The 25,390-nt window shown below is 50.0% G+C and overlaps 1 protein-coding gene across 9 annotated transcripts in view; it reads left to right on the top strand.

Moving 5' to 3' along the window:
- The window catches only part of Rap1gap2 (RAP1 GTPase activating protein 2), a 227,075-nt gene that overhangs the window by 197,468 nt on the left and 4,217 nt on the right, over positions 1-25,390 (top strand). For 6 of the 9 annotated variants that reach the window (XM_057773533.1, XM_057773538.1, XM_057773537.1 and 3 more), the window contains 11 exons: positions 803-958; positions 6,145-6,216; positions 6,693-6,779; positions 8,231-8,365; positions 15,991-16,128; positions 17,630-17,748; positions 20,212-20,325; positions 20,545-20,662; positions 20,993-21,119; positions 24,193-24,269; positions 24,675-24,713. In XM_057773533.1, the coding sequence (XP_057629516.1) occupies positions 803-958; positions 6,145-6,216; positions 6,693-6,779; positions 8,231-8,365; positions 15,991-16,128; positions 17,630-17,748; positions 20,212-20,325; positions 20,545-20,662; positions 20,993-21,119; positions 24,193-24,269; positions 24,675-24,683 (1,152 nt within the window). In that variant the 3' untranslated portion in view covers positions 24,684-24,713. Of the gene's footprint in view, positions 1-802; positions 959-6,144; positions 6,217-6,692; positions 6,780-8,230; positions 8,366-15,990; positions 16,129-17,629; positions 17,749-20,211; positions 20,326-20,544; positions 20,663-20,992; positions 21,120-24,192; positions 24,270-24,674; positions 24,714-25,021; positions 25,065-25,390 lie in introns of all 9 variants that reach the window. The other 3 variants (XR_009057365.1, XR_009057363.1, XR_009057364.1) reach the window with 3 other exon arrangements.

Genomic DNA, 25,390 nt, shown 5'->3' with positions numbered 1-25,390 from the left:
CACCCAGTACAATGTTCAGAGCAGAGCAGACACTCTATAAATGAGAAACCCAATTTGAAAGAGCTGAGCACAAGTTCCACTTTGAGTGTGCATTTAGTAAAGGACCACAGACATTGATTGGCAGGGCCTATGTATAGGAAAACCTTAACATTTGTAATCATTCTTGCGAACAGCCGCCCACAGTCCCAGGCACATAGTAGGCGCTTGTAACCCAGATCACATGGCAGAGTGCCTGGCACTGTTGGGTTCTGTCCTCTCGTTCTCCCCTAGCCAGTGACCTGCATTTCTCTGAGTGTCCTCACCTCTGGTGGAATGCTCTGTCCCCTGCCTCTTCTGTCTGCATTTCCTCACCAATCTTGCCTGTGTTTTTCAGGGTACCCTCTGCTGCCACCTGCTCTCTGCTCCTAAAGCTGCCAGGTACTTTCTGCCAGAGAGCAGCTGATTTACCCTTGGCTGGCAGCTTGGTTAGTGGGTTCAGATGGCTTCTCCTGTGTTTGTGTTTCTTCTAGATCAATTATGACTGGCCTGACATTCTTACATTCTCTCCATGGTCCTCGTCCAGGCTCTGTATGCTGTTGAGTTTAGTTACACTCAGGCAGGCCAGCTGTTACCTAACAACATGGCCATCTTCTTCCCTTTCCCTCTTGGTCGTTCCCACAGATTGAGAGAAACAGCTCCCCAAAGAGCTGGACCTCAGAGCTCAGAGTTTGTGAAAGGTGGAAGAAAGAGGAATTTGCTGCTAAGCTCTTCTGTTTAGGGAGGTTCCTAATTCTCTTGTAACAACGAAATACTTTCTGTTTAGTTGCAGAGAAAGCGACACATTGGGAATGACATTGTGGCCATCATCTTCCAAGAAGAAAACACACCGTTTGTCCCAGATATGATTGCTTCAAACTTCTTACATGCCTACATTGTTGTTCAGGCTGAGAGCCCAGGCACAGAGACCCCATCCTACAAGGTAAGGAAAAAGCCTCATGGGGGGAACAGTCACGGACCCAGGTACATCCCTAGGCATGGTGGCCTCAGTGACAGCAAAAGACACTCGATCTTAACTGGGCAGTGGTTTAATCCCAGCACTTAGGAGGCAGATGCAGGTGGACCTTTGAGTTTGAGGCCAGCCTAGGCTACAGAGCAAGTTTCAGGAAAGACACCAGGCCTTAAAAGTATTTCACTTCCCATGGCTGGTCCGGCTTCTGAGATTGGAGCCTGGCCCTTGGTGGAAAGCATCTTCCACGATCATCTCCTGCATCCTCCCTCTAGATCTTCAGCTTCTCACTCAGTGGTCCAGAAGCCCCAAGTGCTGAGCTTCGGATATGGTGATAGCATTTGCTAGAGGAAGTCTGAGGAAGAGGAGAGGATGTCCAGGAAAGGAGAGAGAAAGAGGGACAATGGGAAGACAAAGGCTAGAGGGGACTCACAGACCCTGGCCTCTGCATCTGGATAGCGTGAACAGATGAATGACTTTAACTGCAAGATTTCTATGAGAATGCAAGACCTTGGTGAGGCTCCTGACTGGGGGACTTTTAGTTTTTCTTTCTAAGTTCCATGAATGCTAAAAATGTCACACTAGTCACTGGTGATGATACATGCCTATAATCCCCAGATCCCAGCAGATGTGGGGGCAGGGTCCCGGGCATGAGAGTTCCAAGCTAGCCTGGTCTACAAAGACCCTGTAAAAAAATAAAAAGAGGATGAGGAGGGTGTGAGAAGCGAGGTGGGTTAAAGAAAGTTGGATTTAGTCAGTGAATACTGTATGCATGTGAGGAAATAATACACTAAACTCCATTAATAAATATAACCAATACATGTTAATTAAAGAAAAGAGAGAAGGAAGGGCCACTTGCTGTAATGGGAGGCGGTGTGTGGAATGCATTAGACTGTTCTGGCTCCCAGCCCTCAGCATCGGAGAGACAGGACACATCTGAGAGAAAGTTCCCTTGCTCCTCACTGGCCGCTTCTTCACCTCCCTTCTTTTTCCTAACCTCCAGGGCAGCATGTCTCTGTGTTCCATTGGTTTGAGGGGCTTGGAATCCATGGAAGATAGGCTAAGTCAGATTTTAGGGTGAGGGCTAGGTGGTCACCAAGTGGCGAGTTTCTGCTTTTCTTTATTTCCTGGGAAGAGAGACCAGAGCTCAGATTCCTAGAGTGTTCCATACATCACAGAATGCTGGGTATCAGCATCTTGAGCAGAAGGAGAAGTGCACATGCCATTGCAAATGGGAAAATTGAAGCTGGGAATGTGTACTAGATACTAACCCAGACCCTTGCTGCTTTCCGAGGCTTGCTGTGTCTTAGCCATCTTCAATGCCTTCACAATGGTGATTCCTCTGTTTTGTCAATTTAGACCCACATGTAATAAGTGCAAAAGTCTTGTCAATTTTTAAAACCAAGTATGAGATGTATAAAAAGTAAAAGGAAAGAAAGGAAGAAAGAAAGAAAGAAAGAAAGAAAAGAAAGAAAGAAAGAAAGGCAGAGCTCTTGGGCTGGGGACATGACTGTCAGTAAAGTGCTTGCTGTCCAAGCACAAGGACCCGAGTTCAGATCCTGAACACCCATATAGGAAGCTGGTTGCATTTGTAATTCCAGCACTAGAGTGGCAGACACAGGAAGATTTCTCAGGTCAGCCAGTTTAGCCAAATAAGGAGAGACCCTGTCTTAAAAGATGAGGTGGGAGCAGGCACACGTCTTTAATTCCCGTTCTTGGGAGACCGAGGCAGGTGGATCTCTGAGAGTTTGAGTCCAGCGTGAATTCCAGGGCAACCAGGGCTCCAGAGAACCTGTTGCTAAACAAACAAACACCAAACAACAACAATAACAACAAAACAACAGTAATAATAAGCACATGTAGATGGCTCAGTGGGTAAAGTGCTTACTACACAAGTCTAGTGACCCAGGTTTGATCACTAGGACCCACTCACTACCTGTGAGGAGTACCTATTCCCCAAATGTCCTTTGACCTCCACGCACACCCTACCCCCATATGCAAACACGTACATGCTCCCTCTGCAGAAACACACCCCGCCTCCCCTAACAAGTCCATGGCAAGCACACCTCTCCTGTTGAGGTCCATGGGCTTTTTGTATGTGCATGGCTACTTGTGCCTCTCTGACACTGAGCAATCTAGCCTGCTTTGACTGAAATGGGCATTCAGTTTACAGTCGCTGGTAGACACAGGGTTTCTTCTGCTGTGCCTTCTGTGTGCTGGGAACACTGGGGAACAAGGAAGAACTGGCTTTACTGGCCCCAGGCAAGGGACAGAGGAGCCAGTGAGTGCAGTTCAGTCAGGGCAGTAAGAGCGACCCTGCTCCTACTGAGGAAGGCTTGGATTTGTGACTCATGCCTGTGTCTTCCAAGGTGCTCTCCAGAGTGCTGCTCACCCAGTTCTCCCCTCCCCGCAGAGGCACCATGGGTGACTCATAAACTATGAGGAGGACTGGGTGACACTGGGCTTTAGCTGAACCCTACAGGAGGAAGACAAGAAACAAGGAAGAAGAGTAAAGGTGGGGGGACCCCAGACAGAGTGGCACAGCAGCCTGGGATCTCTGCCTCTGCTCTGTCTGTTTGTGCCTGTGTGATTGTCATCCCTGGGCCTCTATTTCTATCATTGCAAAACAGGGAACTTGGATTATATAACCTCAGAGAGCCTTTTAACCATGACCACTTGTGGAAGCAGAGATGGAGGCAGGGTGGGGTGTGGTCTGCCAGGTGCATTGGGGAGCTCTGTATTTAAGGTGCCCTTTTGTACATGTAGTCCGGTTGGATAAGTAAAGACAAAAAAAAACTGAGCAATGGTGGTTCCCACTCTGTGCCAGACTCTGCATTATGGCAGTCTATTCCTACATTCATTTGTGTGTGAGTGTGCATACGTGTGAGTGTGGGTGCATATGTGTATGTGTGTGCATATGGAAACCAGAGGCCGATTTACAGGAGTCGGTTCTCTCCATCCACAATGTGGCTTCTGGGGCTTGAACCCAGGTTGTTGGGTTTAGCGGCAAGTACCTTTACCCACAGAGCCATCTCACTAGCCCTTGAATAGTCTTGAAGCCTAACAAGTCCCACTAGCCTGCTCATAGGGACGAGATTGAGACTGATTGCTGCTGAGGACACTTAAAGCTGAGGCCACTGAGTCAGGGAGCCTGAAACTGGAAGTCTTCCCAGGAGCCTTTGGGGCAGGTGAGAAACTGGCTCCATGAGTGTGCATGAAATGTGACTCTGAATTACTTTCCAGGTAGGAGTTTAATTCCCATCACTCTAGATTGGCAATCAATGGGATCCCCCATTCTACCCCCAGAGGCCACTCCACCCCACTTCAGAAGTTCTGCCAAGGTTCCAAGACTCTTCTGTGAAGCAGGCAGCTGCTTCCCCTGACCATCATGGCTTCTCTGAACAACCCTGCCAGTCTTCTGGTTGGCAGGCCATACCTGGACACTGTTTGGTCTCCAGGCCTTATGCTCTCAGTTCCTGTAGGCACCTGGTTGTCCCCATACTGAGCTCCTTCTAGCTTCAAAGATGCTAGATGAGGGTGGGCGATGGATGGACATTACCAGAAAGGACTTGGATCCTGCCCCTGCTGACCTGTGGACTTAAGGGCACATCTGAACCACTTACTCTGTCAGCACAGACTACTTTAGGCCCGAGGGGGAGGGGCCCAGGGAAACAGCTGGGCCAGTGTCTGTGCTTTGTCCCAAGTGTCCCAGATACCCACAGTAAGCAGCCAAATTCTTGCTCCAAGATGGAATTCTAGACTTGGGCCACCGGTGCATGGTAGGTGGATGGAGCGGGGGGCTATGCCTGACACCTGGGGCTCAGCCAAAATCTTGTCAGTGAACACAAACCATTTCTTGACTCTGAGTACCTCAGTTTGGGCCATGCCGACATCCTTGAGCTTGTAGGAAGAATGCCCCATTGACCGAGGCTCTGCTTCTCCCCCCCCCCCCCCCGGACTTGGCAGGGCCTTATTTTGGCTGGGCCCCAGACTGCCTGCTCACCCAGTCTGGCAGACTATTGCATCTGCCCTACTTCACAGGCCAGAGCGGTTGGCAGCATGCCAGGGCCTTCATGTCAGCCACTGATAGGGAAGGGATAGGGCAGCCTCCCCAGAGCCCTGTAGCCTTAGGGGCTGACAGCAGGTAAGACCAAGGTAGTTGCATGCAGAGAGGAGGTGAGGAGTGGAAGCTGCCTGCTTCCAGGACCACCCTTATGAAAAGTACCCGGAAGTTCTTACAGCCTGGTCGCACAGCGTGTGGCTGGAGCCTGGCTGCCCCCATCCTCATTCCCAGTCAATGCCTTTGGTATCTATCTAGCCTCAAGCTTCAGCCAGACTGACTGACTCTGTGTAGAGCCAGGCTCCAGACCTGGGTGCACTGCCTGTGTCAAAGTTCCCAAGAGCCCCAGGCTCTTGTCCTTGCAACCAGTATTTGCATTTTCCCCCAAATTGAATTATTTATTGTTGTTACAGTAATAGTTGTTGCTGGTGTGTGTGTGAGTGTGTGTGTGTGTGATGTGTTGGGAGAACCACAGACACAACTTTTGGGAGTCAGTTCTCTTCTGGAGACCTTAAGGCTTGTGTGGCAGGTTTTTTTTTTTTTTTTTTTTTTTTTTTTTTTTTTTTTTTTTTTTTTTTAATCTGTGGCACCATCTCCCTTGCCCAGTATTTACTTTTTAAACACCCAAAGTGAGTTTGATATATGACCAGGTTTGGGGGTCACTATAGTGGGAGAAAACCTCAGAGCTGTGTTGGTCTAGATTCTCTGTACTCCTTTCTCCGGTTTTGGGTTTGTTGGTTCCATTTCTTTTCTCATCAACAAAATGGGCAGTAATTCTCAGTTGCCTTCTCCGGGATGAACACTTACAATGAATGGGGTAATGAAATAAACCTTTTGGTCACCTGTACTGTCTTGTGATCAGGGTCCCAGCCATTCCACAGCCCAAGGCATCACCCTGCTAAACTTGCTTTTTGGCCCCTAGTAAGGCAGAGGGAAGGATGCAGGCTCCCATCCCATCCAGCCCATTATAGGAGCATCGTTTGGGGCTTGCGGGTGATGCTCGCTCAGACCTGTGTCCTGGGAAGGGGGAGGGGTGAGTTGGTCTGTAAGAAGTGGGATTTCTCTTCTGTCTCAGCTCATGCCAGACCTTTCCATACAGGTATCAGTCACTGCAAGGGAAGACGTGCCTGCCTTTGGCCCCCCTCTGCCAAGCCCACCTGTTTTCCAAAAGGTAAAAACGTCTTCTACTATTCTTGCCATACTCGGGACCCCAGGTTTGCCCACCTGAGTGTCAGTGGTTGGAAGGGAACTTCCAACTGGGAGCCTTGCCAGGGAGGTCCTGGCTTTAGGCTTCTCTCCTTCCTGGATATCTCCCTACATTAACCTTTGGGGCCAGTCTGGCCCTTGTTGGGACATTGATGATTGGACTGCCTTCCTATGAGGAGCAGGACTTCCATACTGTGCTCCAGGCCAGGTGCCATGTGGAGGGTGGGTTTCCCAGTACTGGGGCAGCTGGCTTCCATGACGGTATATTGGCAGGTGGGACTGACTTTGGCTGGATACGACCACATGTGAGAAGGGTTCTTGCAGGGGTTGTCCCCATCTCTCCCCCGCCCCATGTTCTTTCTGTTACAATGGCTGGAAGCATTTTGTCATTTTGTTTACAGCCGAGGCTGGGAGAATTCTGAGCCCTCTTATCTGTTTCAGGGCGCAGAATTCCGGGAGTTTCTGCTCACCAAGCTCACAAACGCAGAGAATGCTTGCTGCAAGTCGGACAAGTTCGCCAAGCTGGAGGTGAGAGCGCTGGACTGAACGTCTCCTCCGGACTTGCTCTTAGCGTCTTTCAGGGTTCTCACCATGGTGCTCGTTCAATTGGGGAGCTTTGGCTCCCTCCAAAGCTCTCAGCTCTGTGTTGCTTTGGGAACTCTTTCTTTTTTTTCTTTTTAGGAACTCACATAGACTCTAGATCTCACCAGCCAATCACTAGTTCTTTACTGAACATGTATTATGCCCAGGTCTTGTTCTGTTATCAGAGATAAGTGACACATTCCTTCTGCTGCTATGAGTGCACAGGCCTTTACTGAAGAGAAATTGTGGTTTATAATTCAGTGTGCTGTGTTATACTCTGGGCTGTGATAGAGCCAGTGGGTAATGATTGCTTCTGCTAGGGAAGACAGAGAGTGTGTTCAGGGAGGGCTTCTTGGAGGAGGTTGCCTTTGAGCTGCAAGAGAGTCTGGAGAGTCATTCCAGACACAGGGAATAGTCAAGGGTCAAACAGAATCGGATGCTTTGGGGTGGGAGATGTGACGGCAGCTCATGTGGCTGGAAGGTGGGGCTCAGCTGCAGATGGTGGTTGTGTTAGATGGAGAGAGGCTGGGGCTTCCAGGGGATGGATGCTATGAAGTGTTTAAGCAGTGTTTGATTTGCACATTAGAGGCATCATTAGCTAGCGTGTGTTAGAGAAGGAGAAGGGGTTGAAAGGGAGCTAGGACAGGAAACTGGCCAGTTGAAAATGATTAAAGAGTCTAAGAGACCCAACAGAGGTGAACATTTCACAGGAGGTACTGGTTTAAACTGTGGGTAAGTGTGTCCAGCCAGAGACCCCAGGATAACCATGAATGTGTTCCAAGACAAAATCATAGACTAGTAAGTATAAAACATTATGAATTGTCCCCCTGGTGACCTGACTGTTCTTATAGATGACAACATTGTGCCATAATGTCAAAACGTTGGAAGTTCCTCTAAAGTCAGGGCTGGGAAGACACTCCTAGAAGTAAGGTGGGGAAGCGGGATTATAGGTTGACCTAGACTTTCAGCTTAGGCTCTGTGGTGACATGCAGACAATTAGGAGAGGAGCTTCCTTGGGACTGTGGCCTGCTGAAAGTGCTTGTCCAGTTTGTGTAGATGGAGCCCCCTGGAGGCTGCATGCATGTCCATGGCTGATAGCTGACTGTTCAAGAGCTGTGGGCAGAGGAGCTGTGGATATAAATCTTGGTCTAAGATCTGGCCTGGGCATCCCTAGGGAGAGCCTTGGAAGAGGTGGTATGGCCAGGGAGAGAGAGCAGGGGTTGACCTGGAAAATTTGTGCTGACTGTGGCATTAGTGAGCATGAAATTTAGTCTCTTCTAAGACCGCACTATGGTCAGGAGCTGGTGACAGAATGGCAGCCCTCAGACCAGGCATCTGGAGCACAGCGGGAAGTGCACAGGTGGTGTCTGCACACTGCGTGTACCCTTCCTTTCTAGGACCGGACCCGGGCTGCTCTCCTGGACAACCTTCACGATGAACTTCACACACACACGCAGGTCATGCTAGGCTTGGGCCCTGAGGAGGACAAGTTTGAGAATGGAGGTCATGGAGGATTCTTGGAGTCTTTTAAGGTATGGATGCAGGCTGACTTGGGGTTGCTGTGGCAGAGGGCAAAGAAAGCAAGCAGCTAAGTTACTGGGAATATGGCCTCAGAGCCCAAGGGCCAGTTAGAGGTGACAGGCTAGGGTGGTCTTTGCAAAGGGCTGGGGCATTGTGTATGAGGTTGGAGCAACCAACCAGGACTACAGTGACCTCTATGCTCTCCCTTGGCCTGGACCATCGTCAGCCCAGGAATCCCTTGGGCAGGTAGGCCAGGGAGCGGAGGAGAGGAGGCCACATGAACTAGGAACCTCGCTGTTTCCACCTGCTCCCTCTGTGGTCCGGGAGCCCAGGGAAGAACAGTGGGAGTGAGGCCACAAGCTCTAGGGGTCTTCAGCAGCTGGGTGGGATGCTGCGTAATTCTTCCTTGCTGGCCAAGTCCTGGGACCTGGCTGGGGAGGGTGGGTGGAGCCGCAGCCAAGTCTCTCTAGCATTGAGAAGGGAAAAGTTTTATCCAGAAGGAGCTTCCTGTCCCCTGTACTCAGGCCGAGCCTGGGTGGCCACAGAACCAGTGAGGAGCAGAGACAATTTCATTGCCATGTCCTGGCTGAGTGCTTACTGGTCCACACAGCGTTTACATTGGCATCTGATTTAAACCGGTCTGTAGTGGTTTGCATTTGGCTACATAGTATTTCACAGTATTTCCTTTAACATGGGGTGGGTGGTGGGGCTGGAGGACAAGGTACAAGAGGCCATAGGGTCTCAGCTGTACCTCAGACGTGGGACTTTGTTCCTACCTAGACTTTCTCAAGGTTTTGCCAGGTCTGTCTCCCATCAGAGAGATTTATAAACATGACGTTTTGAGAGGCTGGTATTCGGATTGGGGTTACATGTATTTTAAAATCCCAGCTATAGGGTACTAGGGAAGATCTTTAAAGTCCCTAAGCTTCAGTTTTCTTGTTAAGGACCCAGAGATAATAAACTGGACCTCTGTCACTGGGTCATGAGAGTTCATTAGAATAATGCCCAGAAATTGCAGATTGCGTGTGACACAGTAAATACCCTTAGCTGTTGTAACAGGGCACACATTAACTGTGCTGTGCAGGTTGACTATAATCTTAAACCTCCCAGCTGTCATTAGTGCTCTGTGGGGAAGGCTGCTCTTATGGATGTAATCATTTTGGCATAATAATTCACATTCAATTTTAGTGATTGTGAATATTGTTTTACATGCAAGGAAACAAAGACACAGAGACGAAATAATCTGTTGCAGGTCACCCTGGAGACAGAGTTGAATTCAGGTCTCCCAACTTCTTACCAGCTACATGATACTCCCTCCCGGTTTCTGACCATGAAGATTCCACCCATGCCGGCCAGGCTTGGGCAGGTCTGGGTCAGCTGTGCACTGCCCAGCTGAACAGTGAGAGCAGGACATAGCCCTGCTGGCCTTAGCTAGAGCCAGCTGCTGAGATTCCTCCTGGGGGTGGAAGAAGCCAAGCTGCTTGTCCAGGCTGGTAGGAGATTCCTGGGGCTTCTGGTTTAGTTCAGGGGAGAGGAGAAATCGGGGGAATCTAGATGCAAGAGGAGCTGGGTGTTGGAGGTGCATGCCCGTATTGCCAGTATTTGGGAAGCCAAGGCAGTAGCATGCTGTGTTTAAGGATGGGTTGGGCTACATAGTGAGACTCTGTTTGACTTTGGGTAGAGGAGAAAGGGAACAAAGAAAGATGAGGGAGTCATGGTGGATAGAGAGCCTCGCCAAGAGGAGGGTGAATGTGAGGCTAGGTCATAGGGAACAGGCTTAGGCCTGGGGTGCAGAGGAGCAGCCACTTAGAGGGACTTAGAGGCTTTGGGGGCTCTGTCCCACCTCATATCACACCTATCAAAGTGTTCCACCTTCCACAGTACATTAATTTGTATGGAACAATTGGAGTTGAACTACACTTGAGGAGTTAGCACCGTGCTGTGTTTTGCAGACATTTTATGAAGCATTTGTTGCTTTGAGCTTTACAGGTTCCCCTTTATACTTTAGAGCAGTGTTTTTTTTTTTTTTTCAGGTTTCAAATATTTATGTAACACTGTATGTAGGCTGTGGACATTCTGCCCATGGGGTTCAATGGATGAGGTGGCCCAGCAGTTAAATGCAGGTGGCAGATCTAAAGGACAGTGGCCCAAGGCCATTTCACCCAGTCTTTTGCATCTGTTAGGAGTTGTAGCAGCGTCACTGCAGGGTGTCTGAGGTATTCCTAGAGAGGCTTTCAAGAGGGAGCATGCTGCAAGACTATTATGACTGTCCAGCGAGCCAGTGTTCTTTTTAATTCTGTGGTTGAGAACGGACCTGCTTTTTTCCATTCAGAGTTCACACCTGCCTTTTTTTTCTTTTTATTGTTTATTTATTTATTAAAGATTTCTGCCTTCTCCCAGCCACCACCTCCCATTTCCCTCCCCCTCCTTCATCAAGTCCCCCTCCCTCATCATCCCTAAGAGTAATCCGGGTTCCCTGCCCTGTGGGAAGTCCAAGGACCACCCACCTCCATCCAGGTCTAGTAAGGTGAGCATCCAAACTGCCTAGGCTCCCACAAAGCCAGTACGTGCAGTAGGATCAAAAACCCATTGCAAACCCAAACTACCACACCTGCCTTTGAGGTGGAAGTAAAAGGGGCCATCAGGGTCAGGCACACAGAGGCAGCCTTCGGGCCGCGTGTGATAAGGAGCTGTGTCTCACTCCCTCTTGGAAGGTACTTATCCCTAGACTGTGGGTCTGTAATGAAGTCAAAGGAATAAGTGACAATTGTTTCGTCTGTGTGATAAGCATGCAACACATACCGACCATGGTTTGAGAAACCTTGGCTGGCTCAACCCTCCATTGACCTCATAATGCGGAGACAGGAGTAGAAGACAATGGGACAGAGTTAGGACAGCCAGGAACAGGGAGGAAGCAGGCTAATTTCTCTTAGAATTTGAGGAACTGGGAACCGGTATAGGCGGTGCTTTGGTCTCACCTGATCCTCCGTGGTAGGAGTGGTCACAGGCATCTCTGGCAAAGTCTTGGGGAGTCCTGTAGCCACAGACAGAGACAGCCCAAGTCATATCACTGATTGTGGAGGGAGGACTTGGGGGGGGGGCAGACACAGGCCCCAACCTTTGACACCTCTGTCACCCCTTTTTCTCCTGGGAGGGGAAGTTGTGGTACCAGAATGGTTGTAAGCCTTTGGTGGTACAGTGAGATGCACTCATGCACGCACGCACACACACACACATGCACACGTACACGCATGCACTCACACGTATGGGTGGTGGGTGGGGGACAGGGGGGACATTCAGGCCTTGGGCTTGTCTCTGCTCAGTTCATGGCTTGGAGCCATAGACTGTGAGTAAGTTGCCATCCTGTTCCTGCTGGAGGAACAGAAGACCCTGCCTAAAGCCTTCTCAGCAGGCAGGAGAGGAGTGTCTCTGTCTCAGAGGCCCCTGCCTCGGTTCCTTCCTGGGGTTCGGATGGACACGCCCCACTTGGTGGGGCTCAACTCCTTGACTTTTGTCCTGGCGTTGACTTTGTTAAATTGGAACATCTCATAAATCCTTTTGTAAGGAGGCAATGGTGCTTGTGGCTGTGAGTCAAAGCGACTTGTTCTGAGATGCCAGCTGGGGCAGAGATGAGGTGACACACATGGGCAGTCAGAAAGCAGTGCATTTATCTGTCCTCACGCCTCACAGGAGAGCTCCATGGTAGGCAGCAGTGCGGTGTGCTGAAGGCCAGGGGGCTGAGGGAGATTGGTGGAGTCAGAGTGGTTGGCCAGGAGGACATGATAGAAAAGGCCAGTCCAAGGCTTCAAGGTTTAGAAATTTAGGTGAGATACAGTTCTGTATACATGAGAACTTTCCATGGGTCAGGCTACCCACTACTAGAATGAGCAGATGGTGTCCCTGGGGTCAGGTGAGCTTTGCCAGATAGGGGTGGGCCAGGTGCAAGCCGGTTTAGCTAGTCCCCTCTGTCCCTCTCTGTCTCCCCGATTTGTCCCCCACCCCCTCCATATTCTGACTCTGCTGCCCAGGTTGAGTGGGCCAGCTCTTCCATTCAGTTGCTCATTGTGCTGTGATGTGGAATTCTTTAGATGTCACTGGACAGTTTCATTCAAAGCAAGCCTTGTTTGGGATCTTAGCAATGATTGCCACTTGTCATTCACGCTAAGATCGGGGCAGGAGAGCTAGCCTGAGTGGGCAGGTGTCATCCCAGGTGTTGGGTATGCACTGTCTCATTTCATCCTTGTGACAGCTCCTCCTGGCAGGCACCATGGGAGGACAAGGACTCCACCCTTCCTGTTGCAAGAGCAGGAGAGCAGGTGACTGACTGACAACCTGTCCAGCCCTGGAATTCTGGAATCTTGTCCGTGCATTGGCTCCTCAGGTTCTCTTTGTTGACTCATACAGTGGCACATGGACATCCGAAGCCACCTTCCTTCCTCACATCAGCCTTTGGCTTTTTTTTTTTTTAAATGAGAGTGAGATTCCCCAAACCTCCTGCTTTCTAGTCATCTTTAGTTAAGCAGTGAGTCGCTCCCATCCCCATCTCCTCACTCTCTCCTTCTCTCACCTCTCTCCCTCTTCCCATCTTTTCCCCCTTCCCTTTATTTCTCCCCACAATCCCTCGTCTTCTCCTTTCCTTTCCCCTGATTCTTTTGGGGATAGGGTCTTACTATGTAGCCTAGGCTGGCCTTAACATCTCAAGTCTCCCAAGTTGCATGAATTACAGGCATGCACTACCATTTCCAGCTTTGAATTTTCAATCCTAGGACCTGGGATACTAGATTTGGATCCCAGCTCTATCTCTTATTAGTGTGTGACAGTTATTTATTACTTGGGAGATTTTCTATTCTTCCTATACCTCAGCCTTTTAAGGATTCAATAAGATTGTGTATGAAGGTTCCTTAGACCAGATACACTGCACAGGGCTTATCATTCATACTTAGATTCTTCTGAGAAAGAGACAGTGAGGACTAGATCAGAACACAAATGAAGAGTGTGAAATGTTGGTGACACTGGTAGTGGCAGTAAACGGAACAAGCATATAAAGATGCTGGCATTTATAAAACATTAGTGTCACTTAAGGACCCTTTTACTCCGATCCAAGACATGTCAGATATCTTCAGATTCCAAAGAGTACATGATTGTATGACACTGGAGTGGTAGAATGAATCAAACATGCTGGCTCTTGCAACCATGTCCCAGAAACACCGTTGCTAGGCAACTCTTCTGTGGTCCAGAGGGGAGAGGGTGACATCCCTCATGGGGGCATCTTTGATTCAGACAATAGAGGCTAAACGATGTCAATTTGAGGCGGTATCTCACACCTCCTTGTTGGTGGCTTGTCTAGAGGGCTGTTACATCTAGCAGCAGCCTTTCTGAGTCTCTGTCCCTTGTCAGGAGGGAATGGCATGTAGAATGAGGCCCGTTGCCAGTCCCAGGTCTCAAAGGTGTCCCTAGGGCCCTGAAGAGCAGTATTTGTGCCAAGTTGGAGCTCTTCCTGAATGTCCTGAGGGAAGAAGGGGGTTTGCTCTTCCTCTAGATATTGGGCTCATGGGGTGAGCGCATGCCTAAATCGAAAAAGGCAGGAGTGGGTTGTAACTTAGGCCATATCTGCTTCCTGACGTTAGGGTGACAGGCTCACACCATGGTGAGGAAAATCCACTAATGACTGTAGTGAGAAGTCCAGGTGATTCCGACTGGCTTAGTGAGTCAAAGCTCACACTCTTTCCCTGCTTCCCCTGTGTGGTTCTGGGCTCTTCAGCCCTGTCATCAGGCTTGACTTCCTAAATGGCTCCTGTGCTTTCAGCTGCTTTTCCCCCAAAGCCACCAGTAGACATTCTTCCTGTTAATCTAGCAAGGGATGAGTGCTTTAGACTGAGCCTGGGTACTTTGCATCCCAAGGAGAAAGAGGAGGAGGCATTGGAATGGATGTTGGTTCGCCAACTGGAGTTTGGTACCTGTATTTGAGGCACTAATAGTGCAGATGTCCAGGAGCCTTTGCTCTTTGGGCCTAGAGCAGCTGATTGACAAATATAGACCATCATCACAGGCACTGGATCTTGCATTATAGCCGACTCTCAGGTGTGTTCTTGGGCGCTCTTTGGACTTAGTGCCCCTTTGGCCTCAACCCTGCAGTTCTAGCACTTGATATGGTGCTGAGCACATAGGAAACACATTATGTGTAATATTAACAACGTGAGGAACTACATTTGTGATGCACTGGGCTCTCTTAAGAGATTTGTATGTTTTCGTTGCTACTCCTTTGTAGACACATCCTATCCCATTTCACACAAGTCTCAGAGAAGCTAAGCAACTTGCAGGGTCCCCAGCTAGTAGACGGTACAGCAGGGGGGTCAGCCAGCAATTACTCCTGGCAACACCAGCTAAGGCTTTTGTGCTTTTGACCAGCAGGTTGTGTTGTCTGACCATCTTGTTAAGAAACTAGATAGATGATCAGAGGACAGTGATGGAGGGTTGGGGCCACCTCTTCAACATACCTCTGCTTTAAACACCTCTGTAGCAAAAGAGAGTGTTATCCTTAGGGGAGCCAGGATCCTGTAGTACTTCTGTTGGCTGGAAGTCCTCCCTTAGATGGAGCTGAGTTCCGGCATCATGCACACCCCTCTTTGGTCAAGTGCAGAGCAGCATTGCCCTCTAGAGAACTCTGGGGAGGGATTGCCACCCAGGTCCAGCTCTTCCAGGGGCTCAGTTAGTGTTCTTAGAGCTTAGTTATTCTCATTTTTCAAACCTGACTGTCCTGCTTGTCGTTGGCCGGACACTTGACAGCCTGCTAGTACCCAGCCCACCCCATCTCTCCCCACCCTCTGCTCTTTGCTGGCCACAGGTGAATACAGGGTTCCACAACCCCAGCAGCCCCTGCCTATGCACAGTCTGAGCCCATGTCTCTTTGAACAGCCTTGCAGGCCTGTAGTGTTGATCGGGAAAGTGTGTCTTCAGCATCTGCAAACCCAAGTGAGGGCAAGCTGCAGCGCCAACGCACAGATGCTCAGGGACTTGTTCCAGGGTTCTACAACAGGGGCGGTTGTAGCTACACAAGGCACACCTGTGGTGACAGTGGGACGGGCAAGTCCAGTACACACTTAAGAGGGGAAGCTTAGCTTTGTGAACACAGAACTGCTGTGTGGTTGATGATGTAGCTCGGAGGTGGGGCTCTTGCCCGGCACAAGGGAGATCCTACATCTATTCCTCAATGCCACACCAAAACATAAAAGTCAAAATAAAAAGGGGTCAGTGCTCAGTCTGGCACTGGTGTTCAGTCCCCAGCCTGTGTGGAACATGTGACAGTCATATTACAGACAAGAAAACCCTAAGAGATGTTGAGTTGCTAGCTAGACGGTATCACTGAGGTTTGGTGAGCTCCAGGCCATGCTTCCTCTTCCCATGAATGGAGGATACTAGGTTGTCCCACCTTGTACTACCAAGCCCTCAGACCCTGCCTGGACAGAATTTAGAGAACCCTGCAAATCCCCATTACTGAGGAGTGGGTTTGTGACTATTTGCGTGTTCAGGCTAGTGTGTACTTGCATGTGTACATGTGAGGCCAGGACAGATTAGTTCTGAGGGATCAGGTACTGACCAGGACTCTCAGACCTTTGTCACTTCCCACCCCTTGCAGAGAGCCATCCGTGTGCGTAGCCATTCCATGGAGACCATGGTGGGCAGCCAGAGGAAGCTGCATGGTGGGAACATTCCTGGCAGCCTCAGTGGGGGTATTGTCCACAACAGCATGGAGGTCACCAAGACCACTTTCTCGGTGAGTACTTTGGATCCTGGGCTAGCATGTGCGGGGAGAGGATTAGGGAGCAAGGGTTTGTCCTACCCAAGGTTTGGGCTGGGCAATGCAAGCTGGACGATGGGCTAGGGACACTGAAGCTGCTAGGAGGTGTAGGTCACCTACCCAGCCTCTGCTAGATGACAGTGGTCCTGTGGCATTTGCATGCCAGGTTGCCCCTGGGGTTGGTTTGTACTATGAATTGTTCTCTGAGTTTGTTTAAGTACTGAGCTTGGATGCTCATGAGGGAGACCCTGTTAATGACAACAGTGGCCACCCAGCTTGCTCTGCACCAGGTACTGAGCTGGTGATTGATATGCGAGACCCTATCTGACCCCTATCACGGTTGTATGAACAGACACAGGGGCACTCTCCCTTCCACCCTTTAGGGAAAGGAGGATCAGCGAAGCTAGGTAACTTACCAAAAGTCACCCAGCCAAGGTGAAGGTCTGGGGTTTGAATGCAGGGCTTCTTGATACAAAGTTTAGCTCTTCATACTGTGTGTTCAGTTCTCAGGGAGAGACAGCCCCACGGGTCTGTGAGCTCAGGACTCTTGACTCACACCAAGAGCCGGTGAGGGAATCACATAGCCAGCCATTAATAAGGCAAGTGGCTTTTGACCTGGATGAGCTATAATTTTCTTTGGAAAAAATTCTAAGCAGCAGAATAGACTCACCGAGATGCTGACTTTTTTTTATGAATGGTCTGAAGGAATGGCTTGATTTAACTAATATTTTTCACATCTACTGTCTTGTTTCTCTCAGAAGGTTATGATAACCGCAGAACAGGGTGATTTTTCTTTTGTGGATGGGGAAACTGAGGCCCTAAGAGTTTGACCATTCTCCCAAAAGTGACACAGTACGAGTGACATTGGGGCTGGAGCTAGAAACCTAGCAGGCTCCAGGCTTTTATGCCTTCTTGCTCAAACTTTTACCTTTGTATCCCCTTCCCCTTCATGAGTCTGGGGAATTGTCAGGCAGAGGCCTTGACCAGCTTCCCACTGCCATCAGTGCTTGTGAACTCAGCTCAGTGCTTTTATTTGGTTTGTTATTGCAACTCCTGCCTGGGTTCATTTATTCACAAGCAGTGATGGGGAGTCAGGAGCCCTGGGTCCTTACTGCTAGCTGACCCTGACACATCCCTCTGTTTTCTTCTGCTTCTTGACTTTCTCAGTAGCATGGTGAAAGGTTGCAGCTGACCACTCCAAGGACTCTCTAGAATTTTTTGGCTGTGATTCCCTAAATCGCCCCAGCCAGCTCAGCGTCTAGCCCTACTATGGTGACCCTGTGGTCCTCCAAGGCTCTTGGCCATGTTGGGTCATTCCCTGCCACCACAGACTTGGCTTAAGAACAAGAGAGAGGCCGTGAGTGGCTCAAGTGTTGGGGTCTCAGCTCCTAGGTGTTTTCTGGGGTCTCAGCGGACCAGAGAAGGGGTGGGAAGGAAGGATGGGCACGCACACTCACTGTGGCAGTTTTATTGACAGCCTCCGGTGGCCGCAGCAACCGTGAAGAACCAGTCACGCAGCCCCATCAAGCGGCGGTCGGGACTCTTCCCCCGCCTGCACTCGGGCTCCGAAGGCCAGGGGGACGGCCGGACACGATGGTAATTGTCAGGGCCTGGACTCCATCCGATATGGGGCCTGTCAGCTCTCTCCTCCTTGAACCTGTCAGGTGACCAAGCATGGGGACCAGTTTTCCCAGTGTCAGGCTTCCCCTGAGCCCTGGCCTCACTACCTGTGCATCCTGTCACTTGTGCTTAGAAGAGAGTCCCTGGTTGGGAGATCTGGGCAGTGATGGGGAGAGCTGATGCAAAGAAAGTGAACGTATCTGTCTGACTGCTCAGAGAGGGTGTGTAGAGCCCCAGTGTCCACAGACAAGTGGAAGAGCAAGAGCTGGCAAAGACAGCTAGGAAGGAAGGGAGTACAGACGCACAGTGTGTGTGTGTGTGTGTGTGTGTGTGTGTGGTTTCAAAGACAGGAGGGGAGAAATTCCTGTTGTGTCTGTCATGGAGGGAAGTGCATTGTAGTGACCCAGCCCTGCGGTTTGATAGTTAGGAGGTCACCAAAAGTGTGAGGGGATGGGAAAGTGGCTCAGTGTATAGTGTTGCTGAGCAAGCATGGGGACTTGGGTTTGAATCTCCAGCATCCGTATAAAAAGCTGGGTGTGGTGACAGGAGGCCCTTGGGCTCTCAGGTCAGGTGGTGAGCTTCAGGTTCAGTCTCAGAAAATGAGGTAGGAACTGTGGAGGAACACACCCATGTTGACTTCATAGGCAGTGAAAAGCACCTGCACATACATGCACACATGTGTTCGCTGCACACACACCCCCACCCATACACACACACACACATACACACACACTTTATACAGGCCGTTTACCCCTCTAGGGCATCTGTGATCTTAAAGAACAAGTGCTAGCGAGGATGTGGGGGTATCGACACATTTGCACATTGCTGGTGGGGACGTGAGATAGTGCATCCGCTTAGGAAGACAGACTGGCAGCCCCCAACGGGCTAAGCATAGAGTTACCATAGGACCCAGCAATCCCACCCTTAGGTGTATGTATAGAGAGAGACCATGAGAATTGAAAACAGTTGTCCATAACAACACCAGCACCACCTTTAATAGGTTGCTATTATTCATGGTACCTCAAAGTGGAGCAACTGAAGGACCTGCCATCTGACGGCTAGATAAGCAAAATGAAACCAGTATAATCACAAAATGTCTTATTGTTTATTGTAACAAACAGCAAGTGCTGAGATATTGATGCGAGCCACACCGTGGGCAAACTTTGAAAATGCTAAGCTAGTAGAATCCAGATGTGAAGACCATGTATGTTGTCAAGTCCCATTTCTATGGAATGTCGTCCAGACTAGGCAAAGCCCATAGAGACAGAGAAAAATAGGTTAAGAGTAGGAGTGGGCAGGGATTGCAGATGAGCCAGGGTTTCTTTTAAGAGGCCTTAAAATGTTCTAAAATTAGATAGTGGTGATGGCTGCATAATTCAATGAACATATTAAAAATTGTTCCATTGTCCACTTTAAAAAGATGAATTGTATGGTATGTGTAATAGGACTCATTAATTCTTTTTTTTTTTTTTTTTTGGTTTTTCGAGACAGGGTTTCTCTGTGGTTTTGGAGCCTGTCCTGGAACTAGCTCTTGTAGACCAGGCTGGTCTCGAACTCACAGAGATCCGCCTGCCTCTGCCTCCCGAGTGCTGGGATTAAAGGCGTGCGCCACCACCGCCCGGCAGGCCTCATTAATTCTGCTGCTATAAAAAGTGCGCTGAAGTTTACAGGAACTGGCTGCTCTCGCCTTAGACCCTGGTTTGGTTCCCAGCATCCACATGGAGGCTCACAACCATTCCTAACTTCAGTCCCAGGGAATCCAATGCTCTCTACAGACCCATGACTACACCAGGTGTGCATGTGGTGCATATACATACATGCAGGCAAACACACATTAATAAACAATAATAAATAAATAACTCTTACAAAACAAAGCAAACAGAAACAGTGGTATCGGGGCTCAGAAATATTAATGAAAAACAAGTGAATTGAGGACCGAGCCGACCCGATCCCAGTATTTGCTATAGGGTAAATTGTGGTCTTTGTTGAGCTCTTGGATCCTTGGATGTAGAATATCCCTTCACTCCCCACCATCCAGGGCTGCCTTGTCACATGAAGGATGTCTTCAAGAGTCATTACAGGTGCCCCCCCCCAGCATCTCTCAGGAATCCATGGGTATTGGGTTGGTTCCCGAATGGGTCCCACTCAGTTCCCTGTGTGATCTTCTCTTTATCTGTAGCTCTGCCAGGTGGGATGGGCATGGGAGAGGGCCTTTGACTGGAGGCCATCAAGTCAAGGCTCCTGTTTGGTGGCCTTGGACTGCCTCCATGAATTCAGATTGACCTTTATTGTAGGGACCAGAGGCTCAGGTGGGGAGGGAAGAGGTGGCCGCACTCTGTGTATTGGCTTTCACAGCCTGAACTCTGTCTAGGGTCAGGGGTGGACAAGGGCAGGGGCCTGGCTCCTAGGCCTCACTTCTCTTCATTCTCTTCCCCCTAGTGACAGTGCCTCTAGCACTCCCAAAACCCCAGATGGTGGACACTCTTCTCAGGAGATAAAGTCCGAGACCTCGTCAAATCCCAGCTCTCCAGAAATCTGTCCCAACAAAGAAAAGTAAGAGACTTGGGGTTTGGGAAATGCTGGATGTTGCCACTGAGAGTCCTGGCTTATGGGCCCTGCCTCCAGGCAACCTGAGAGAGACAGATCTTGCCTTTGGAAGTCTCTGAAACACAAAGACCACCAGGCAGAGGCTGGGGGAACTGCTGTAGGCAAGCTCAGTCCTCTGGCGGATTTGCCTCACTGCCTGTTGGTGTTGCTTCTCATTCCCCACAGGCCCTTCATAAAGTTGAAGGAGAACGGCCGCGCCAACATCTCCCGTTCCTCCTCCAGCACCAGCAGCTTCAGCAGCACCGCAGGGGAGGGTGAGGCCATGGAGGAGTGTGACAGTGGGGTAAGTATGCCTCATGCAACCAAGGAGCCACATTCTGCAGCCCAGCTGGTTATACTGTGCTCTAAAATATGTGGAGAAGGTGTGGCCGAGGCAGCTGTTACTCCAAAATGAGGGCAGTGAATGAGGGGACTCTGGTTCAACACAGCGCTTAAGGGCAGCAGTGGAGGTTGTCTGGGCCAAGGGTGCTAACTGGTCAGGGAAAGGGTGCAATCATGGCTGAGACAGAGGGCCAATGTGGGCTTGGAGGCAGTGGCTTGCGTGGTCCTTCTTAGGACAGCTGTGGGACTCCTGGGGGTACACTGGCCTTGCTCACCCAGTTTCTCTCCCCAGAGTAGCCAGCCATCCACAACCTCACCCTTCAAGCAGGAGGTGTTTGTCTACAGCCCGTCCCCGAGCAGCGAGAACCCCAGTCTGGGGGCTGCCGCCACCCCCATCATCATGAGCCGGAGTCCCACAGGTCAGTGGCATGCGAAGGTGTGTATGACGGAGTTGGAAGGCAGAGCTGCACCCTGACTGTTATTCAAAGGGCATGCGCCCCAGGCATGCCGAACTGGCCAACTTCTTTTCCTAGACCTTAGGGCCTGCCTTCACCTCTACTAGCTTACTCTGTCCAACCGTAAAAAGCTCATATTCTTATCTTCTTATATATGGGGAAACTAAGGCTTAGAGAACTGAATGATTTCATGATGATTCTGTGGTGGAGGAGTTAGGATTGAGTGAATAGAAAGCTGAACATAATCGGCTCACCTCTGGCCCTACCCTGTCACCACCCAGGGCCAGTGCCACAGCAGTGATGCTGCGCACCTGGCAGTAAGAGGAAGAGTGGAGGAGGCTGGAGGAAGGCAAGACTGTGTCCAGGAGAGTGTGAGGTTCAGTGCAGTGCGGGGTCATGGGGACATGAGAGGACAGGCACTATGGGGACCATGAGTGGACTGCCAGGAGGCCTGGTGAAGATTCAGGTGTTGTTGGTAAAAGACACTGAAGGTTCTGGAAGTGCCACCTGGCATTGAGAAAGACCATTTGGCAGCTGCGTGCTGAGTATAGCCAGGACTGGTGGGGGCTGGGGAAGAGGCACCAGCAGAGGCACAGTGGGCACCTAGGGGAGTCAGGGCCATGGCAGAGCATGTTGGGATGTAGAATTTAGTTGTTGGTAGTGAGGACTTAGGGAGAGTGGTGGCCTGTGTCTTTCTGGTTTCTAAGACCCCTACAGTTGATCAGAGTAGGAAGAACCAGGTTGGAGGAAAAGGAAAGGGGTCATTTCTCAGGGTTCACAAAGTACCGAGTGTGAGAGATGATTTTTTACCCAGGTGGGCACTGTGGGGAGGGGCTAGCAAGTCTCAGGAGAAGATATTTGTAGGCAAGCAGTGTCAGACTGTGAACATCCAGGAAGAGGAAGGGCAGTGGGTAGGTTTTGCACACACTGGTCCATCATTTGTAAACACTCCTACTTGCACGCACTGCTAACCTCCACACTCTGGTGGGCTTTACCGTCTCTCTGAGCCTCACCATGGTAGGAGGGGAGGCTTTGGCATTGCCATGGGCCCGAGGCATTGGGTCCTTGACATGGCTGTGTCTGCGTCCACAATAGATACTCACTCAGGACTTCATCTCAGGTTTATACATTCACTCAAGACTTCTCAGCCCCCTGAAAAGATTTGATAAGCATACTCTGTAAAAATCACACAGCTATTAACTTAAATGTGTGTTGTGGGATTGCAATAAAGTGGTGTGACCAGCTAGGTCTCAGCTAGGGGGTAATCTTGCTCCCCACGGGACTTTGGCAGTATCTATAGTTTCTTTTGGTTTTCACAGTAGCTGGGTGGGGGTGGTATTCTCCTGGTATCACTGGGTAGAGAGCAAACAATGTCCAAAGGAGGATGCAGTGGGATAGGGGACACCCGGGTGAAAGCAAAGGGCCCTTTGTGGCAGGCTTCCCAGTTAATGGAGGCCGCAGCTTCCTTTCATTCAGCTCTGTGGTTATGCAGATCTCAAGAGGGACCCTAACCCCAGCTTTAGCACTGGCAAGCTTACCTCCTGACCCTCAGTTTACCCATTTGTAAAATGGAGCAGTCAGACACATTTCCTGATGTTTTTAAAACTTAGCTAAAAATTAATGGAGTGAACAAGACAATCTATCACCAAACTGTATCCCTTTTGGCACTAAATAAATACCAAAAGAAATGAATGCCAGCCTGCTTTCTCAGACAGGATTTGAGCGGAGGGAGGCTTTGGGAATGTCTGTAACTGGGTTAAGGTCACCCAGGGCAGGAAGAAATGTGGAACAGGTGTGGAATCTTCCCCAGTGCTGACCTCACCCCGGGAGGTGCACCCCAGGCTGTATTATCCTGATAATCTACTTTTGACCCCTAACTCCAGCAGTGGGTGGGCTTGGAGGTCTGGAAACCTGTTTCTGGAGGCTCCGGTGAGTGTGGGGGAAAGACTGAGAGGAAGATGGCCTGAAAGTCTTCTGGAACCGCAGATGCTGTCATCGGCCATTCATACTCGGGCTTCCGGGGACAAAAAGGGAATCATGAGGATCTTTCAGGGAGGGTCTCATAGCATGCGTGTGTACATGTATGTGCATGTACTTGTGTGTGTATACATGTGTGTGTATGTGTGTATGCACATGCACACACACATTATACATGGACGCAGTAAACTTTACCAATATGATGGATCTGAGACACAGTTTTCAAATAATGGCAAAATATACCACATGCTTTCTTCTGAGTCTGATTGATGCTCTATAAGATTCTGATAGGACAGTTTCACTGGTACTTACCTGACTCTGGTACCTGGAGGCAGTTTAAGGCAGCAGATGACAGTCAAATCTGGTTCCCATGTGGGCGTTGGTGGAGATTATTGCCTGTGTTGATATTTTACATTAGGAAGACCGCATTCATTTCCTCAGTGGTACAGATAGCCTTTCTCTTGAATTTGGTAGTTCTTCTCAGACACTGGGGGTGTGGTGACTCCTTTGTTACTCTTCACAATGTAGTGGCTGCAGGCACCACCCTTTCCAGCCTTAGTTCATGTATCATTATTTTCCATTGGCTTCTTACATCTAGACAGAAAAACTGCAAGCCAAGCCCCAGTTTGTCATTGCCAACTCCAGTAGTCTTCATACTCTCATCAAGATTGCTCTCAGGCTCCCACCGAGATGTCCCTTGGCGTCGAGGAGAGATGCATAGCCTACCACCTCAGTGAATTTCCGAATAAGGGCACAGTGGCTGTGAGGGACAGATTACAGCGAAACATGGCAATATAATGAGGAAATGGCAAAATTTGAGTATCCGTCATCTTCTGCAAATATGGCCTGCTTACTTAGAAACTTCCATAGTTTAATTTTGAAGATATTTACTTTTAAAGTGACCCGTGTTTAATAACTAGGGCACACTGTTTCTCTGAGTCTGAGTGCTGTGGCGAGGGGTACCTATGAGTGAGCAGGTCCACTTTCCCCAGCCTCCCTACTCACTATTCTGATTTTGCTAGAATAATTCCTTAAGCTCCTGTCCTTTCTCTTTTCTCAGATGCCAAAAACAGAAACTCCCCGAGGTCAAACCTGAAATTCCGCTTTGATAAACTCAGCCATGCTAGCTCCAGTGCGGTAAGGATGGTGCGGGCAGGCAAGGAAGGGCCCCGTGAGCCCTACAGCCCACATTCCAGGACCCCCATAGCCAGTCATTTAGCAGCCATCTGGAGAGAGCATCTCAGAGAGTGCTCATTGGGCGCCCTGAGGCAGGTGGGGAAGGAGGCTCCGCCAGACCTGGGGATGATGGTTTCTCTTCTTACCTGGTGCAGACACCAGGCTGGGGATCACCAGCCACCTTTGTCACTCCTCCTGCAATAGGACCACGTCCTTGCGCACACCCGCGCCCAAGTGTGAGGTGGGTTCTGCTGGCCCGGGGAGCCCAAGTCCCTTCCCGAGCTCAGATGGTTGAGTGCTCAGAAGCTGCAGGTGGAGGCGCTTGATGTCTGGCTTTTGAAAAATTCTTGTGTGTTTCTTAAACAGGGTCACTAAGGGGAGAGCAGAGTCCTTCCCCTGTCCAAGGTGAGTGTCTCACAGTGGCCCTGAGAGGGACTATTCCCTTATGGACACAGCAGCTGTGACTTAAGGCCCCAGAATGGCCAGAGAGACTGTCAGCAGAAGGTTACTGAGAGCTGCTGTTGACGGACATCTCCAGGCCTTCTAGGGAGGACTGAGAACAGGGCCTGGGAAGGCTTGTGCAGTGGCATTGGTACAGATTCCCACGCTGGATAGAGCTGGCTGTAGTAGCTAGAAGGGGAAGTAGCCGAAAGGTCACTTCCTCCCCTGGAGGGAGGAATTCCTCAGTTTACCCCTTGCTTTCCTGTTTGCAGGCAATCTGTCTCTCTTTGTATTTTTGGCCAAGATTCCAGGCTGGTATATATCTTCCTCATATGGCATGAGATGCCCCTACCCAACCATTGCTGTGAGGGATACCCTTAGGGTGGTCTCTGCTCCTGGCATGATACGCTAGTGGACTCCTGATAGTAAAGTCACCTGAGACCCATTGTAACCCCCACCGTTACGGATCTCAGGAGTATGAGTGAATTGGAACCAAGGGGGAGGGGAACCAATGGAGCCCACTTTGTGTTAAACCTGTTCGTGAGAAAATAGAAGAGAAAATGGGAGTGTGGTGTCGGCCACCACCATCTGTGATGTTCGGATGCTTCTGTAGCACAAAGATTACGCATGGCCCCTGGGGC

This window comes from Chionomys nivalis, chromosome 7 (genome assembly GCF_950005125.1).
Source record: "Chionomys nivalis chromosome 7, mChiNiv1.1, whole genome shotgun sequence".
Taxonomy (NCBI): Eukaryota; Metazoa; Chordata; class Mammalia; order Rodentia; family Cricetidae; genus Chionomys; species Chionomys nivalis.
Note: the sequence above shows the minus strand (reverse complement) of the source record. Positions and strands in the feature narration are given on the sequence as shown.